This window comes from Aquila chrysaetos, chromosome 1 (assembly GCF_900496995.4).
Source record: "Aquila chrysaetos chrysaetos chromosome 1, bAquChr1.4, whole genome shotgun sequence".
Taxonomy (NCBI): domain Eukaryota; kingdom Metazoa; phylum Chordata; class Aves; order Accipitriformes; family Accipitridae; genus Aquila; species Aquila chrysaetos.
In genome coordinates, this window is record NC_044004.1 from 57,381,127 (window position 1) to 57,398,964 (window position 17,838).

The 17,838-nt window shown below is 42.1% G+C and overlaps 1 protein-coding gene across 1 annotated transcript in view; it reads left to right on the forward strand.

Moving 5' to 3' along the window:
• TET2 (tet methylcytosine dioxygenase 2) overlaps positions 1-17,838 on the forward strand; it is a 75,545-nt gene that overhangs the window by 40,395 nt on the left and 17,312 nt on the right. The window contains exons 2-3 of the mRNA XM_030019199.2: positions 9,875-13,265; positions 15,524-15,614. Of these exons, the coding sequence (XP_029875059.1) occupies positions 9,875-13,265; positions 15,524-15,614 (3,482 nt within the window). The remainder of the gene's footprint in view (positions 1-9,874; positions 13,266-15,523; positions 15,615-17,838) is intronic.

The window sequence follows — 17,838 nt, forward strand, 5'->3', positions numbered from 1 at the left end:
CTGTAGCCAAGATGGTAACTACAGAATATCTTAAGAAGCTTAAGAACCTTAAGAAGCTAGGCTGTAACTCCTTGATAAACACTGGCATGATGTGAAGTGGGCGTCTCTTGATTTACAATTTGTTTGGGCCCTGGGCCATTTTATCTATGATTAGTCAATAACCAAGTTCTTTCCAAGCTCGTATGTTGAGTATTCAAACTGAAAATGTAGTCCCACATCTTCAACTCCAACCTAAAACTGAAGGGGATGGCAACAGTACCTGTGCCAAGCTCTCTTGTGTGCTCAGAACTGTGGCAAGGCAGTGCCGGCTCCCACGTTTTGTTTGTGTCCCAGAGTTGTGCTTTTATCAAGGTTAGATCTCGACTGCTCTTAGGTCGTCAGCTGGCTCTGGTCATCAAAAACACGTTGTCTTTCATCTCTTGTACATCTGGAGAGTCAGTTGTAACTATTTTCTCAGACGTAGATTTCAGTACGATAATCCATGCCATTGTTGCATGTAGATTGCAATAACCCACATGAAAACTGCTCCTGAAGACCACACACGAATGCAGAAAGAAGCTGAATGGCAACTGTAGCTCTAGGGAGCATCTTCTAATAGACCTCTAAAAATGCATTAGATTCTTATCTTCTGTGGTGCCTCAGCAACAGTGGAAGTCAGAAGAGATGTTTGTGCCAGTAGCTCACAGACTTAAACATACTGAAGTCAGGTTTTAAGGAAACAACCTCCTCTATAAAGCTCTGCTAGAAGTAATGAGCCTGTTCTGTTGATTTCAATGCGATTTATTCAGTCCCTCTCACGCTGAGGGAATAAAACTGATTTTAGTTACTGGGGAGAAAGCCAAGTTAATTCATACAGGTATTTGAAATATTATATAGGCAGATATTATAGCTGCTTGTATATCAAACATCTGAACTCATGGAAAATCCAGCAGAATGTGGTATGTGCATACGGTCTCCAAAGAACAGACTGTTGCATTTGCTTTGTGACCTCCGTGCATCTGGTCAGGGAACAAATGGTATGGATATAGATCCACCCGGGGAGCAGATCAGATGTCATGAACTGGGTTGTTTATTCTGTCTAAGAGGGGAGCATTAATAACAGTCTTCAGTTACACGGAGAGAAAGAAGCCATAGCACAGAAGAAAAAAACTGCTCTGCGAGTCTGTGGTAGATGGGAAGAGACGATCTAGGGTTATGTTTTAAATGGTAGAAGCTTTCTAATATGTAAGGTTAATGAAGCACTGCATGTAACTGTGGGTTATTATGCAACCCTCATCATTAGAGACCTTTGAAAACAGGTTGGAGTGGACTGGCACAGGTCTGGCTGGTGCTGCCCTGGAGCAGAGGAACAGGGCACTCACCTCCTCAGGCCCCTGACAAACCTATTTTTCCCAGGTGTTTATGAGCTATTGGTTTGGTTTGTAAGTCATGGAAGGCACAAACTGGAAGGAAGAAAAAAAAAATCACAAATGGGCATGAAAAACACATTTTTAAATCAAATCATGCAACAATTAAAACAGCACAAGATCTTTCCAAAGCAAGTACCCTTGTTTTGGCTCAACTCCTCCAACTTCACCATCTGGAAGTAAATCCCCAGAAGGATGTAGGAAACCACGCAAAAGCTGCAGTGGCACGCAGCATCTTGCGTACAGACACACGGGTATCTCATGGCTCACCGCCCCTGGCAGGGATCCCCAGCACCTGCCCCTCCGGTACGCCGGCGTGCACAGCACACGCTGTGTAGCATGGAAGCTGTCTCTGTGCTGCCTCTCATTTCTCATCAGCCAAGAATAGTAGCTGAAAATTGAGTTCACCACAGCATCCCAGCCTAGGTGTGGCAGAGGCATGAGAAAAACAGAGGAGGAATGTGTATAGGGGTGTAAAGGCTACCATAGTGAGGCCCGTGAAGGGGCTGAACGCTGTGCTTTATCATCTGGGCATGTGGGAGCAACAGTCAGAGTAATCCTTGGAGTCATCAACCCTTGTCTCTGCATTCTCCCCACTCTCCTCTCAGTATAACCTTCACCTTCAACTTTTGGAGAAATGTAAAAAAACTGCACTTCATCCAAAATTCTGTGTTCATCAGAACTGGAAGGCCAACAGGATTTCCTATTTGGAGTTCAAAGGATAATGGAAAACAGAGCTGTGTAAATAGGCTTTCTGAGGACGCCGCAACCCACAATATTTTACTCTCTTCTATCAGTTCTTCCATCCACGTGCCAAACAGGACCATTTTTGTTCCTGTTTTCTAAAGTTACTGTCCCAACATGATGAAACCCTGAAATCTGTAGCTTGCAAGTGGTTCTTCCTTTGGGTCCTCCCTTTCTTCTTTATAGTATGGGGTGAAGAGGGCCAAGAGAATCTCTTCCACTGCTTCTAGTTCTCAAGGAGGATGTACTACTTAATAGCAAATTACTTAACTCTGCCGACAGCTGTGATGAAGTCATCATGGATAACCGACCTTCGACTGGTGTCAGGAAGTCATCAACCCAAGAAATCCGTGCTATATCCAGGTCTGAAGCCAGATGGACAAAGATCATAGAAACTGGAAGATAATGATGACACTGACCTCTTGGTAACCTTCCCTAAACAGCAGGTTGATAACATCAAGTGTGTCTTGAACAGTTCAGCCACCAACGCTTGCTTATTCTGGCGTGTTCACACAGAGGCACGCTGCACTAGAGAGCTCGGTCAGAATAGCATGAGCAGCTAGCTATTGCTCTCGGATAGCTGATTTTAATCAGTGGCCAGTATCGTCATTACCATTTGACGCATGGGGTAGCTGAAGTACTGAGAGGAAAATCATCCCTCAAATTACACCATTTCTCCAGAAATCAAAAGCAGGTCTAAGCACCAGTTGTGCACCTGATAACACCGCCCACCCTACCTTGCCAGCCTTTGCTCAACGCACCTAACCTAGCATGGTAACTAGCTGAGATGAAGAAAAAAAGAGAGTTGGTTCTGTTTTCCTACCCCAACATGTTCCGCGATGTTGAATCCACAGGCATTGGTGGATTACCCAAACGATACCCTGTGTGGGTCACAATTTGAGACAATTTTGCCTGTCCAAACTTCACAGGCACACAAGAGAAGTTTCTCATTATACCCAGGCACAGAAGCATCTCACTTGGTGCACACTTATTTGAGCATCCCCAGGGTTAAACACTGTAACTCCCATCCCCGCAGCCTTCCTATTACAATTGTCAACTGCAATGACTCTCAAAAACAGCAAAGGCAAAAGGGTGTTTTAGTTCAGCTTCCCTGTATTTGTGAGAGATGTATAATAGCCAAAGTGGTGCTTGAGAAATTGAGCAATACTTGTCTTAAAGTATGTCAACATACCAACACCGAAGGTAATGTCAAACAGGCTAACTTGGGAAGTAATATAGCTCTGTGCAGTGGCCTGTCAGTATAAACCACCTGGATCCACCATACTCCAAATCTAAACCACAGAAACAAGCTTACAACCGGCAAGAACAAGCATAGGTGCCAACCTCATCTTGAATGTTCTCGTTGTTACAGGGCGAAGGTCCTTTTGTCTCTTAAATCCAACCTGGTTTGAAAGTTCAACCTTTTGGGAAAGATTTCTAATCTAGTCATACGATTGTGGCATTACGAGTGACTTGAAGAGTTGTGTTCTTCTGTTAGAAGTGCTAAATGGTACAATTAGGTGCAAAGTTTGTATAGGACATAAATCACAAAAAAATAGGAACTGGAGAGCTGTGTGATGTGACATTATAATTCCTATTTACTCGCATTTTATATTCCTGAATTCATTTCCTTCACGTAATTGTTTTTTTCCACCCGTATTGTAGAGGCATTTAATTTTCGCTCCCCTGGATTTTATGCAATTGTTAAAATAGTGCAATTTTTCATGTCTGGGTAGATACTATGCAGTATCCAGTCTTGTTGATGGTCATATAATGTAGCAAGGGGAAATCACTGTGCAGACCAGTTTAGCTTTACTCTCTTGCCCTCTGTATTAAGGTCAAAAATCAAACTGATTCAAGAGCTTTTGCAATTAGATCACTGCATCACTGAAATGCAAGAACTGGTGTCAATAAATTGAGGGGGGTTTAGCACTAGTTGATTTAAAAATGCATGAATTATGAGGCTTCTGGCTTGGATAAGGTTTAATGAATTATTAATCCTCATATTTCACAAATCCCATGCTCTTCATTCCCTTATGTCTGCTTATATCTATATTCGCTAGTCACCACTTTCCCTGTAAATTAAGGATAAATTAGCTATAAATTAGGTAACAAAATTTAGCCATCCCACATTTTCTTTTGTTTGACACAGATTATTCGTAGATCTAAATGCCAAAGACAATTATATTCATGTAATATGACCTCCTGCAGAATACAGTCACAGAGTCTCATCCAGTAGTTTCTAGATTAACCCCTTCACTGCTATTTAAAGCTACAATGAGAAAGCAATATCTATATTTTAGAAAGAAATATAGCCTTAACTTAAAAATTTCAAGGGACAGAGAAGGCACAGCATCCTTACACAAGTTTTTTCCAAAGCATTGCTAATGCACTGAATAAATATACTATCCAAATGAAGAGACAGCTGAATGCTGTGCAAAAGGACCCCATTGTAAGCCATAGAGCCCAGCTAACAACAGAGTGTCCTTGTCCTTCTGGGGCCTCCTTTACATCTGCCTTGAAGTTTCACTGTGTTTTCCTCAGCTACCACAGTTGCAGCAGGGCAGCAGTGATGCTGGTAGATAGCAGAGCAAATCCTTAGGGCTTGTTGTGGGGTTCAGAGCCTCAGTTCACCTTGGGCATGAATGCAATCTCTCTTTCAAATCTGCTTTGGACAACAGGGTTAAAATTCTCTCTCATGGGTGCCTTGACTTCAGAAAAACATGTTAAACCCATATTTAAACAACAGGCCCACACAGGGTTTGATTTCTGATGGTACTGTATTTATTACAAACTACCAGCAACCCTAGCTTGGGAAGAAGCTGTTCCGTGAATGGCAAACCACCCAGAGTCTGGGCAGGCGTAGTCCTGGTCTTGCCTCTCCCATTAGTTTCCACGTGGAAGCTTGTTTGGTTTCTCAGGGTATAAACACAGTGCACCTTAAGTGCAAAACATATAGGAAATCCTTAAACTATACCACAGTTTTCATGTGTGCAACATTTTATCCCAGCAATAATGGTAATAAGGAGCTTTGATGTGTTACATCACCCATTAGACATCTGAGTTAACTGCACATCTTTTCTCCTCTAGTGGCATTTGCAGCTTGCTTATAGGTGTTAACCCAAGGCACAGCTGAAGCAACTGCTACTTAGATAGGCCACAGTAAAATGACATCCCATGATAACCACATAGCTATGAATCACAGTGTTGAGCATCATTATAACTGCTTACACGTCTTGTTCCAAAGTTAAAAAAGAGAAAACTTTGACAGAGTTAATCAGAAACAATTTTGCATGTATGCAGGTCCAGAACATTTAAGGGTTTAGTGCAGAAATTGAGCCTTCTGATAATGCCATGTACGAGTGTCCTTACTTAGGAATAAGTCTACTCATGCCTTTTCTCAAATTTTCATTCATTCTTGAAATAGGAAAAAAGAAAAAACCCTTCACTTTTAGGAGCTTTTTCACTTGTTGGAAGTTCAGGATTTAGACCGCTTTGCCAGCAGCATGAGCTTCAGAGGAGAGAAGTAACTGCACAACAGCACATAATAATACACGGCAAATTAAGCCAGAAGTGAAGCCAACTACTGTACCCAGGTGATAGGAGCAGGAGTGTGTAAGCAGAAAGTACAACCTACCAAACTGGAGTTTGGCAAGACATATAGGTAAATTCACGTGTCTAGAAAGTACTACAGGGCTTTCTTGTCTGGGAGCAATTTAGACCTCTGTGTCATCTGGCGGTGGCAGAAGGGTGCCAGCAGGATGGAGGCTGTGGCAGCACTCCAGGAACTACCCAGTGAGCCATCAACAAGTTCCCGAGTATCTGACTTCTGCTTTCTTGAGTCTCATGCTGATAATCACTTGAGCACAAGTCAGCTGAGGTCATGATCTGAGGAGGTATATTTCTGGCAGGGAGAAAAACCTCTGAGGAGATATATTTCTATCCCAGCTAACCCCAGAAGGGGAAACAACCCATCTGACATGCCACCTTTTGGTCCTTTTAGGGCCACGAGTACTCTAACACAGCATCCTCCCAGCTACTTTTTGTACTGGGAATCTTGCCCAGCTTTGCAGAAGATTGTACTCCCCTGCAGTGGGTGTATTTGTCCATTCATTCATCTGAGCTGCTCTGCATTCACAAACTCCCCAGCTACGGGTGCTATATAAAATAAGGTATGACCCTCCAGAACTGGCTAAAAGTAAAGAAAGATCTTCCATGAAAGAAAATGACATAATTAAGAGTACTTCTGTTGCCACGGAAATGTTTGTCGCACTCATAACAACGCCTTCCACAGTCTTTTGGTATTCCCGTATTGATAGAGGTGGCAAGAATATGCCAAACTTGCCCATAAAACAAACAAACAAAAAAATCTCAAAAACTCTTTCAGTACCTGATTTCCAATTTGTGCCCCATATGTGGCAAGAAATAAATGTACATACATTGATTGCATCTGAAAAAGTCAAACGGTGGTGGACTGAATTATAACTTGAATGCATATTGGTGGGATGAGATGCTGATCCATTTGCACAGTAATGTGCTATATTTAAGTCACGCATCATGGCATCTTCAAAGAGGCCAGTCATAATTATGATGGATTAGACTGCAGAGTCAGTCCTAGATGCAGTAATTGTTTCACAGATGCTGCTGATGTGACTTGAATTTCTAATGAATTATAGCTGAAGAAAAATATGTGGAGCTTCTAAACAGTCTGGATAAAATACAGTTATGGGAAAGAGAAAAAAGGCTAACTGCTACACTTAGGGAAAGGCAGATTTACTTTGAGAGGCAGACAGTTCACCCACAACAATTATAAAGAAGAGCACAGAGACTTTGTAAGGTGCAGCCAGCTCTGCTTAGTAGTAGCATCAAGGATATGTTCATGGTGTCCCAGTTAAAACCAGTAATAAAGGTATCCCTGCCATTTGTCTTTTGCCAGTTTTAAATTACAAATAATTGCTGTGATTTGTAGCTGCTTGAGCAAGATTTGTTCTCAGGTGTGACTTGAGGATTGTGAATAACTGAGTGTAGACAGAGAGAGAAAGAAGTATAACACAAAGTCACTACAATCCTAGATGCATTTCAAAGAATGCAAATCTGGCACTTTTAATCGATGAATTAACTTCGTATTTTAAAGAGCCAGATTATTTCCATGTCCTTTGCAATGTCTAACACCAGTGACTTTTACACTGGAGGTGATCAGAAATTGGGGGAACTGGTTCACTCATACCATGAGGTCTCTGAGAGTACCATGAATAATAACCTATGTCACACAGTGAAGATAAACTTGCAGTTTTTGAGGACGGCATGAACCCACGACTCTTTTCTGAAGCACAGATGTGCTCCTTTGAGGGGTTTGCAAGCTAAGTTTAGAGAAGTCAGGCAGCCCGCACTTCTAAACAAAAAGGTGTTTTTACCTATCAGTAGGGAGTTGAGAAGAAAGATTGTCTGGGAACTCTCAGAAGGAATTTAGTTGCAACCCACATGGTACACCAGAACACAAGCAGCAAGGCAGACTTTGATGGCCAGAGGAAGTTTCTCACAGCTCAATCACACAGACTAAAACTTTCTTTAAAGAAATAAATATTTTAGAAGCAGCTTGACAGCACAGTATTAATTACTACGGTGCCTTTTATTTCATTTCATACTTGCAAAATACAGCAGCCCACACACTCATGTCTGAGTTGTGGTTCAGCTGCGATTTCTAGGTATGAAAGGTGTGAAGGCAAAGAATGGCTTCCAAATTAGGCTGACGTTTTATTTTTGAGACACTCTTGGAGCATCATTCCACCACCTGGCCTAGAATGACACACCAAAGGAATTCTTTTCATGCTGCTTTGTGTTAAGTGTGGAATATCGTCTCCCTGGGAAAGCTGCAAAGGCTCATGTCTTGAGGTACTTTAAAGCTAGGTTGGGAAATATACTGAAATATATCTAGAAGGAAAGAAGCCTACCTTACCTTGTCAAGAAAATAGGGAAGATGGACAAATGTTCTTTTCCATCTCCCTGTTCTTAGCTTTGCCTTCAAAACCTCTTTTTTTAAGTACCGTTACTTGCAGAGAGAACTTCTCTACTTCTGTCATACAAAACATAAATTCAGTACAGAAAGAAAAGAAAAAACTTAAGGAGGTCAAAAGTAAATCTAAAACCAAGTTTGGGATAAGGAGGGAGTGGATACAAGTCATCATATAAGTGCTTGCCAGTCAAAATATATGTTTGAATTGTCCTGATACTGAAATCAGAGCTGCAAGCAGAGGGGATTCTGCTGGATGTAATGAATCTCATGAATTAATATTACTTTTAAAAGCATTTTAGAATCATATTACTCAACTGAGTAAGGCACTACTGCACTGAAAACTGTATAAATTAGATGTTCCTTAGCATTTAAAAAAAAAAAAAAATATTCGTGTAGGATAAATACATAAGCAGAGCAACCGTGATGGGAGAAATTTTTCAGTGTAATAGTTCTTCCTATGTGGTGGTAATACCAGCCATGTGTAGTGCTTCTCCTGACTTTGCAGTCCAACGAAGGATGACCTGGCAATGGACAACCCTTGAGATTCCCCTTTATGCAAACTAAAAATAAAAGCTTCAGGATAAAGACATGCATGAGTCCAAATTTTCTCTGTGCAATCTCACATCTGTAAGACCCTCTGTCAGTCTGTCTTCTGTCATTTGTGACTGGTTGAGAACTATAAAGCAAACAAAGAATGAATTACAAGCAGAGTCAAACAAGGGCTTTATCTATGTTAACTGGGATTGTGAATCCTGGGAAGATCCATGTGAACAGGATTAGCTTGTCATTATATGGAATTTGTTCACTGCACATTGTCAGTACTTTTATCCAATGAAAAACATTTTATAAATAAAATACAAAAAGTATATGAGAAAATGGGATTTTCCATCCAAACAAAGAAGAAAAAAAATCCCAGCTCCACAGCTGTGGTGCTCAGTTCAAAACCCAGATGCATAGTTTAAGCCATGCCTGATGTCTATATGTAAATTTGAAAGGATATTTATACCTGAAAAAATACCACTTCCATCAAAACTTTCAGAAATCTCTCGATTTGTTTCTGCCGACATTACCAAGGTGCTGATGAACTGTAAGAGTTCCTATGGACAGCAATCAAGTGTGGCTTTGTCTCACGTGTGTATTGTGCCACTTGCGTGGTCTTTAGGAATGGCAGTTTTAAAAGACCTTGTCAGGCAACTGAAGACAGAAAGAAAGGAGCTTTTCCCCTCTGATTGGCAACCTTGGTGGCAATAATCCTTCAAGTCACACAAAAGGGTTTGGCACACTTAGTCAAATAACAGGATTAGCACCAAGTCTGGGAACCATGGTTTTGGCATGACTTTCTGCCTTACCAAGGAGAAGTGATGCCAGAGGAGTCCATGCAAATCATTCAAAAGCAGAGAATATTGTTGGCACCATTAGGAGAGATTTTTTTGGTAAAATATCTGCTTGTGTGTTAAATGGGGGTAAGGAACCACTCTATTTTCACTCTCTTTTCATCTTGAAGAACAAACCTTCAAGAAGAAGGGAGACATGGGGCTGCAAAATGTGGTATGATAGTGTAACACCCCTCAGGTATGCCTGCAAGCTCATGTGTGTGGGAGCTGGTCAGGACAATGGGTGCTTGAATGCTGCAGGAATTGTCAGTAATTGGCTGTCCATCAAGGGAAACTAAAATTTACTTGGATTCTCTCCCGTTTCTTTTCTCTTTCAGATACGTTCGGAGGGTAGCCTTGTGGATGGCCCCGGAGCAGGCCAGATGGAACAGGACAGAACCAACCATGTTGACGGCAATAGATTGAGTCCATTTCTAATACCGCAATCTTCTCACGTTTGCCAGACAGAGCCTTCTGCAGTGAAGCTACAGAATGGAAGTCCAGCAACAGAGAGGCCTGAAGTTGAAGTAAATGGAGACCACAAGCGGCTATTCATTAAAAGCAACTATGGAGTGCCCTACCTGAAGGGAAGTCCAAACAACCGCGTTAGCCCTGACCTTTTACAAGAAAAGAAAGTATATTCCAAATATATGCAAAATGGTGGGATAAAACGCACTTTTAGTGAGCCCTCTCTGTATGGACTTCATGAAAACAAGAAAGTGAAACAAGACAAAGAGGTAAACGGAGAAAAAGCTGAGCCAGAGAATAATAATGAAAAACCAAGCGTCTCCAATTGTTACAGTGAGAAGAAACCCGAGAGTTTTACAGGACAAGAAAATGAAGCTTCAGATTTGATACAGTCTACAAGATACAACAGTGGTGGTTCAGAAAACCCTCATGACCTCCTGATTCAGGATAAGCAGGAGCAGGAGAATGTTCGTTGCCACAACGGGGACATTGTCTTACTACTTAAGAACAAGGCAGTGCCAATGCCTAATGGTGCTACAGTTTCTGCCTCTTCCATGGAAAACATGCGTGGTGAACTCCTGGAGAAAACACTGTCTCAATATTATCCAGAACATGTTTCCATAGCAATGCAGAAGAACACATCTCATATCAATGCCATTACCAGTCAGGCTACTAATGAGTTGTCCTATGAGACAACGCATTCATCCCATACCTCAGGGCAGATCACTTCCCCACAGACCTCAAACTCTGAGCTGCCTCAAGTGCCAGCTGTAGTGGTTACTGAGGTCTACAACACAGAAGACTCCAGTAAACCACCTGTATTGCCAGGTAGCTGTTCGCTTCAGAAACCAGAACTACAGCTACAGCAACAGATTCCAGGCTATGATCCACACCAGTTACCCATAGGAAACAGTACTGTTCATGGAAGTGTAGGGCAGGTTCCCAACCAAGACCTCTCTCTAAGTTCCAGCAGTAACCTGCAAGCTCAGAGCGCCGCTCTGGAAAGGTTTTCTGAGCAAGCAGAAAAAAATGGTGCTTTCTTTAAACAGAACTCAACGTTTTACAAAGATTCCTCCACTCCTCCTGCTCCAAAAAAGAACAGTGCACTGTCCGTTGTGGTGCGAGAAGGACACCATTCCTATGACAACAGATGTGATGAAGCTCTTCCTGGGGAGGTAAAGAATGAAGGGCAACAGCAGGGACCAATGTCAGAAAGTCCCAGCCTCAGCCAACAACAGCTTCACCCTCAGCAGAGACTTCCGCAGCAGGCACAAACGTCACAACAAGATGTCAGTGAAAGCAACCCGCAAGCTGCTGTGGCCGCCTCAATTCAGCAGCACCCAGAAGAAATGACGCCGGCGTCAGAGCCCCCCCTCCAAAACCTGCAAGTGTGCGGAAGTGAGGGTGAGTTGCAGCAACACTATCAGCATTTCCCAGGACAGAGAGAACCTGAGATTCCTCCGGACAAAGAAAAGGACCAAGTGAAAGAGCCTGTGCAACAGGCTCAATATTATTCAAAACCAGCCTGGATAGAACTGGTTTCCACCCAGTTCCGCCAGGGAGAGCCTTCCCAAAAGCCCAGCGAAGCATTATTGCGATCAATTCTTCAGTTCCAGGTAAACACAGCCGAAACAGCCTATACAAAGCAGTATGCTGGAAGTCCTGATGCATTAAAGGGGCCTTCAGGACAGCCCCAGAGCCAGAAGATAATGCAACAGGCACAAATTCCGCCATTGTACAAAAGCGAGACCTCCCAGCTGCAGCCGCATCCCACAGCTGACAAGCAGCTGCCGTTCCAGAAACACTCACCGCAGCCACAGCTCACGAAGATGGATTCCCTACTCAAGTCCCAAGTGCAGCAACACCCTCCGCAGCAGCTCCATTTCCAGCAAAGACCAGAACAACAAGCCGAACAGCCTTTAGGGGCCCCCTTGAAACAGCAGCACTTGAATCCCCAGCCAGGGGAAAACAACCAATTCTTGCATTCACACATTTTGCAACAGATGCTTCAAAAACAGGCACAGCAGGTGCAACTGCCGTGCAGTCCGCAGCTAACCCCAAACCAGCAACAGGCTCTGCAGATGAAAAATAAAGACCTGCCCCAAACCATTTCCCACTCCCAAAGCAATGCTGAGCAGCCGCTAGACAGGACATCCTTCAATCAGCTTAAAGTAGATGAATGTTTTCAAACTGGGAATAAGTACATGAAATCAACAGCATTCCCACTGCATAACCCTCAGCTAGGCCTAGAGCAGGTACAGAGCATGAACAACAAAGCTCCCCTTTACACTCAGAAAGCAAATGCTAGTCTGCAGCATCCCTGCCCAAACAACGTGCACTTGATTTCTGAGAAGAAAGAAAACACCGCAAATATTGAATGCTTTGGAGCCAACAAAATGCAGGACTTGCAACATGTGCAGTATTTTTCAAATAACTTGACCACAAAGCAAGATGTGAATCACTCTTTTCAAGAACAAGAGCAACAGACACAACAAACTTCAGTTATACAGCTACCACCACTCCAGCAAACACAATGCTACGGTGGTAGTCTGAACCAAGATCTCCCGAGCCAACAAGCTACGCAGATTCCTCAGCGGTACTTACCACACAGCCAGCAAACTGCCCCACACTCCCAAGACCAGAGAGGCTGTCATTTGCAGTCCCAAACCCCTAAGGATTTTCAAAAGCACGCTGCTCTAAGGTGGCATCTCTTGCAAAAACAGGAGCAACAAGCATACCAGCAACCCAAAACCGAGATTGGTCCCAATGCAGCACGCAAGCCTATAAAAATTGAGGCTGGCACAAAGTCTAACGTCTGCATGCGTCCATCAGCTGGACAGCTGGAAAACAAAATGTGGAAAAAAACAATTAAACAAGAGAATCAGCACTTTGGCTGTGAGAACATGCAACAAAAGAGCATCATCGAGACAATGGAACAGCAGCTAAAACAGATACAGGTCAAATCACTGTTTGATCACAAGACTTTTACTATCAAATCACCTAAACATGTGAAGGTTGAAACAGCAGGCCCTATTACCATCCTATCAAGAAATACCAGTGCTGCAGATTTTGACACTCAGACCCCAATCTTAGATCAGCAAGCAAACTCGTCTGCTGAGAAAACTCCGACCAAAAGAACAGCTGGAACTGTTCTCAATAATTTTTTAGACTCACCTTCCAAGTTATTGGATACTCCTGTAAAAAATTTATTGGACACACCTGCCAAAACCCAGTATGATTTCCCATCTTGCAGCTGTGTTGGTAAGTGCTGAGATGTACTAAAACCGTACTAGTTCACAGGAAGGAAATGAGCCTTCAAGTTGGGATTGCGGGGTTAGTTGGATGTTTGTGTTGGAGGATTTTTTGGGTTGGTTTTTTTTGGAACAGTAATTAGTAAAGACTTACAAAATTACGATTTTATACACTTATGCCTACTCCACTTATCCAACCCTACACACAGGCCCTTTCTCAATATTTCATAAAGCAATTACCTATTCGCTTTTTCAGTCAGAATGCTTATGGCCAGTAATGTATTCCCTCACATCCATTCTCCTTGAGCAGCAGACATGTAATGACAACATGCTGATAAAAAGTAGGTCATAACTTTATAATCTAATTTATTCATCAAGGTTAGATATAGCATTTATAAAATATGTCCTGGGTCCAAAACTTGAGATCCTTATGCCATTTTTTGCTCTAACATGAAATTGCTAAAGTTTCCCTCAGTAAAGAAGGAATGATAGACTATTCCTTACTTGTTGCAAGAGTTTATCCTCCCTTTCACGCACTTGTCTCCTGCAAGTCTAAAGAGATCGGCAGTTTCTTAGAGAAGCTACACAAGCAGCGCCAAAAAAGCAGTGAGGGGGACCTTCAGTGTTTCTTCACGGCATACCCGATCTCCAAAAGCTGGAAGAATAGAGCAGAGGGAAGCAAAGTAGAGCGACAGGCATGGCCTCGTAGCCCGAGTGTCCATACAGCACTGACACTGTACATAGCCAGGTCTAACAGGCACTTTCAGACTCTACTGGATAAACCATTCAGGCTGAGACAAAAGGTTCAGCGCCAAAAATGGGGGGGGGGGGGGGGGGGGATGTTGGAATAAAATAAGAATCCATGTTATAGTTTCACTTACTGGGATTTCATACCACCTATAAAAGAGGAAAGTTGAACCAATGTTTCTCCAAAGCTGCAAAATGGACCTTTTTGCCTTTTCGAACGCTTGGGGCTATGTCTCAAAGTTGATTCGTGGGAACAAAAAGATGAGGTAGTGGGTTTCCAAAGCTCCTAGGAAGAAAACTGGAAGACAGTTCCTTGCTGTTCCTTGTTGTTTTATAAGAAACAACCTACAAAATGTAGGTTTTTTGAAAACACTGAAGTTGTTTGGGTTTTTTTTTCTTGAGACAGTTTCTCCAATGTAGTTGGCACAAGTTTTTATGGCAATCATTTCATTATTCTCACTATTTTTTTAGCCAGTACTGCAACCGCTAACTAAGCAAAAGAGCTTATTCTCCACTTGCATTTTAATTCTTCAGTCTTAGCAGACCCCCTAGGAAGTAAAGGAGCATGAAACTTAGTTCCTGTCCTCTTTGAAGAACCCAGGGCCACAGTGTAATCGACAAGGTTTATTGCTCTTTCCTACCGATACTTGACCTTAGGAAGATTAAATTAAGCCATTCCCCCATTGACATGTTCAGGTTTATAGCACGCCTTGATAATCTGGAGGCTGTACGTCAAGAGCAGCATCACCTCATCCAGCCTTTGGAGTTAGCATGGCAGAAAGCATAAAGTCAGCCCTCAGACAAGTCAGCACAGCTCCACCATCTCCTCCTGAACCCAAGCAGAGCCTGGCCGTTTCTTTCTCACTGCTGGAGCCTGCCTCCTAGTATCAAACCAAACATATAGCATATATTGTGAATGCTGACATGGTTCTACCTACACACAGAAAACTGAGGCCACATTCTTAGCGTACAAGCATTTTGACTAAGCCTTGTGCAGGATTTCTTTCAGCAAACTTGCTTTTTTCATTTCACAGAGTCTGTGGGTAGTAGAAATTCTCTATGTAACATTACTGGCCACTTTCTCAAGCTGTAGGTTCCTACAACGTAACATGTCTGCTGAAAAACAAGTACTATACAGCTCACTAACGTCAGTATTTACCATTGTTATCCCATTTATCCTCCTAGATACTGGGAGAGGAGGAAGTGGGAGAAGGAGAAACAATTGTTCGGTGATAACAGGAAAATGCCTTTTGAATTTCAGTGTAGAGCCTGAGCTGTGAAACAACTGTTTGTGCTAGCAAAAGGCACACAGTCCGTATCACAGCTATTTACAGGATTAGCCACGTGCTTTGCATGTTTCGTACAAATTGTGTGGGCATGCTTTAGACATAAGTGTTCGAAAACTCTGACCCCAGACCCATACAGCAGTATTCTAACAAGCTAGATGTAACCTTTGCAATATGACTTTTTACATTAAAGAATTAAGCTTCGAAGTAATAACCTTTATTTTGTTTTAAACAGAGCAAATTATTGAAAAAGATGAAGGTCCTTTCTATACCCATCTAGGAGCCGGTCCTAATGTGGCAGCTATTAGAGAAATCATGGAAGAAAGGTAATTAGTACAAAGGCACAGGGCAGATTAACATTTATCCTTTTGTGGATGTCAGAATTTTTCCAGCTTTTGCACATAAAGAAATAAACAATTGCAAATCAAGTAATTACTTGTAGGCTTAGCTACTCCAGTGTTGCCAACATTACGCACTGTGCTATTCACCAGAGAGTCACAATATTTGACAGGGCTAATAGTCTGTTGCCTGGCACAGGCTGCACACTTTGAGACAGATGCCAGCAAACCCAAGCAGGAACAAGTATTCACCAGCCTGCCAAGCAAGACGGTTGGCAATGGCTGCAAAAGCAGGCATGGACCTGGTGTTCCCTCTGGGCAGGAGAATGCTAGGTAGAAGGAAGATGAAGAGCAGAATACCAAACTCCAAAATTAGCTCCCCCCTCCCAAATTACTAAGTGTATAGTACAACCCTAAAGGGCTAAATCTAATTCGGTCACGTCCAGAGGAGTGCCACAAAGTTGTTGGATAGGATTTCAGCCCAAGAATCAATAATTAGTTTTGTGAAAAAACATCCCCCTTCCTTGGAGTATTGCACAAACCCAGCCTTATCTTGATTGTTGACAATCCCTGTATCGTGTTGCATCCCATGATATATATTTATTACATCAAAGCCAACCAAACCAGGAATTTTGAATGGCACAGAATGGATACATGATCTGTGCTATTTAAAAATAAGTGTAAGTGCAAAACCCACCAGCCTTTCTAAGGTATTTAAATTAAAAATTGTCACAAAAGTGACTTCTGCACTGTGAATTCTGCATTACTTGTAGCTTTTGGCGTGCATAGGCATTAATGACCAGATTTTTAGAGGTATCTGAGAATTCAGTTCCCCTCTGAACAAACAAGCAAACAAAAAGCTCCCCAGTAAGTCAGAGACAGATGGGAATTTGGTTTGTTAATACCTTAAAAATCTGGACTCCAGAACTGCAAAGCAGCTCCAGGTAGTTGCAGAATCAAAAGCAAATGGGCATTATTGCAGTGCTGTGTCTGAGGTAAGGAGTGCTGTTTCTTAGCAAGGTCTGTTAGCTTGTGCTCATCACTGCATGACCATGGGCCACTTAAGGCATATTAAACCCTTCAGATTACCTCTAAGTCCTAAGGTCCTTTCTCTTTCTTAGCACCTCCTTCCCTGTGAGTCCTGTGCAGGGCTTGCCCCAATACTTGTTTTCAGCTTTGTGAGCAGCTCAAATGTATGTAAGCTACATAAATCAGCTGCTTCCTGCAAAGGGGGAGTGAACACTGACCCTCCTGAGAAGCTTCTTACAATTTATCTCCAGATCTCTCATTGACTCATAGTATTTACAAATAGTAAATAAAGGAGGAAGGTCATTCATGTCATGATGTCAATTATTAGAGATGAAACTTTTTTCATTTCTTTACCTTGGAATGTAATTTTTCATCCTTAATATTGACCTCACCTTTTTTTTTTTTTTTTTTTTTTTTTTTTTTTTTTTTTTGCATTTAATTTCATTTCATGTTGGCAGAAGGAAATCCTGAGAGATTATAGATAACATGCATCTACTCAGCCAGGTTCAGCAGAGTATAGCAGCAGCCACTTGAACAATGGCTAGTTTTCAACTGTTCATATGGTATGCACTGTGCAATTCCCTGACTGAAGAACTCCGGAACTCCTCCTCGTTAGTTAATTTTGTATCCCTAAGTAAAAAAAGCACTTAACTATATACTCTCAAGCACATGTGTGCAGTTGGTGACACTAATCACAACTGAAGCACTTTTAAACTGGCTTTCCATGAATATGCATTGACTTTTAAGGTAGCAGCACTGCCAAACAAAGCAGGATTTGGATTTAGACTTAGACTTGCAGTTAATATTTTAGCTATACCGTAACAAATTTTGTGCAGAATCCATGGCGGATACATACATTTTACCTCTTCCTTCTCCCAGTCCCTACTTCATGCTCAGTGAGTTTTGCTCTGGTTTTAAAGCCAATCAGCTTTGCCCTGAAAGCAAGCATGACAAACATCAGGCACAAATTCCTTTGTGACAGTTGAAAAGATTTGAGACAAAGTCCATTTCATTTCCAGTGTGCAATGTACAACGTATTTCTATAGCGGCATCCGCACAGTTGTCCTGCAGTCCAGATTAGCAAATTAATATAGAATGTTAAGATTTAATTTTTTTTTGATGTAGTTAATTAAAGAAACAAATGTCTACTAACATCCAAGCCTAAGTAGGAAAAAGTGACCTA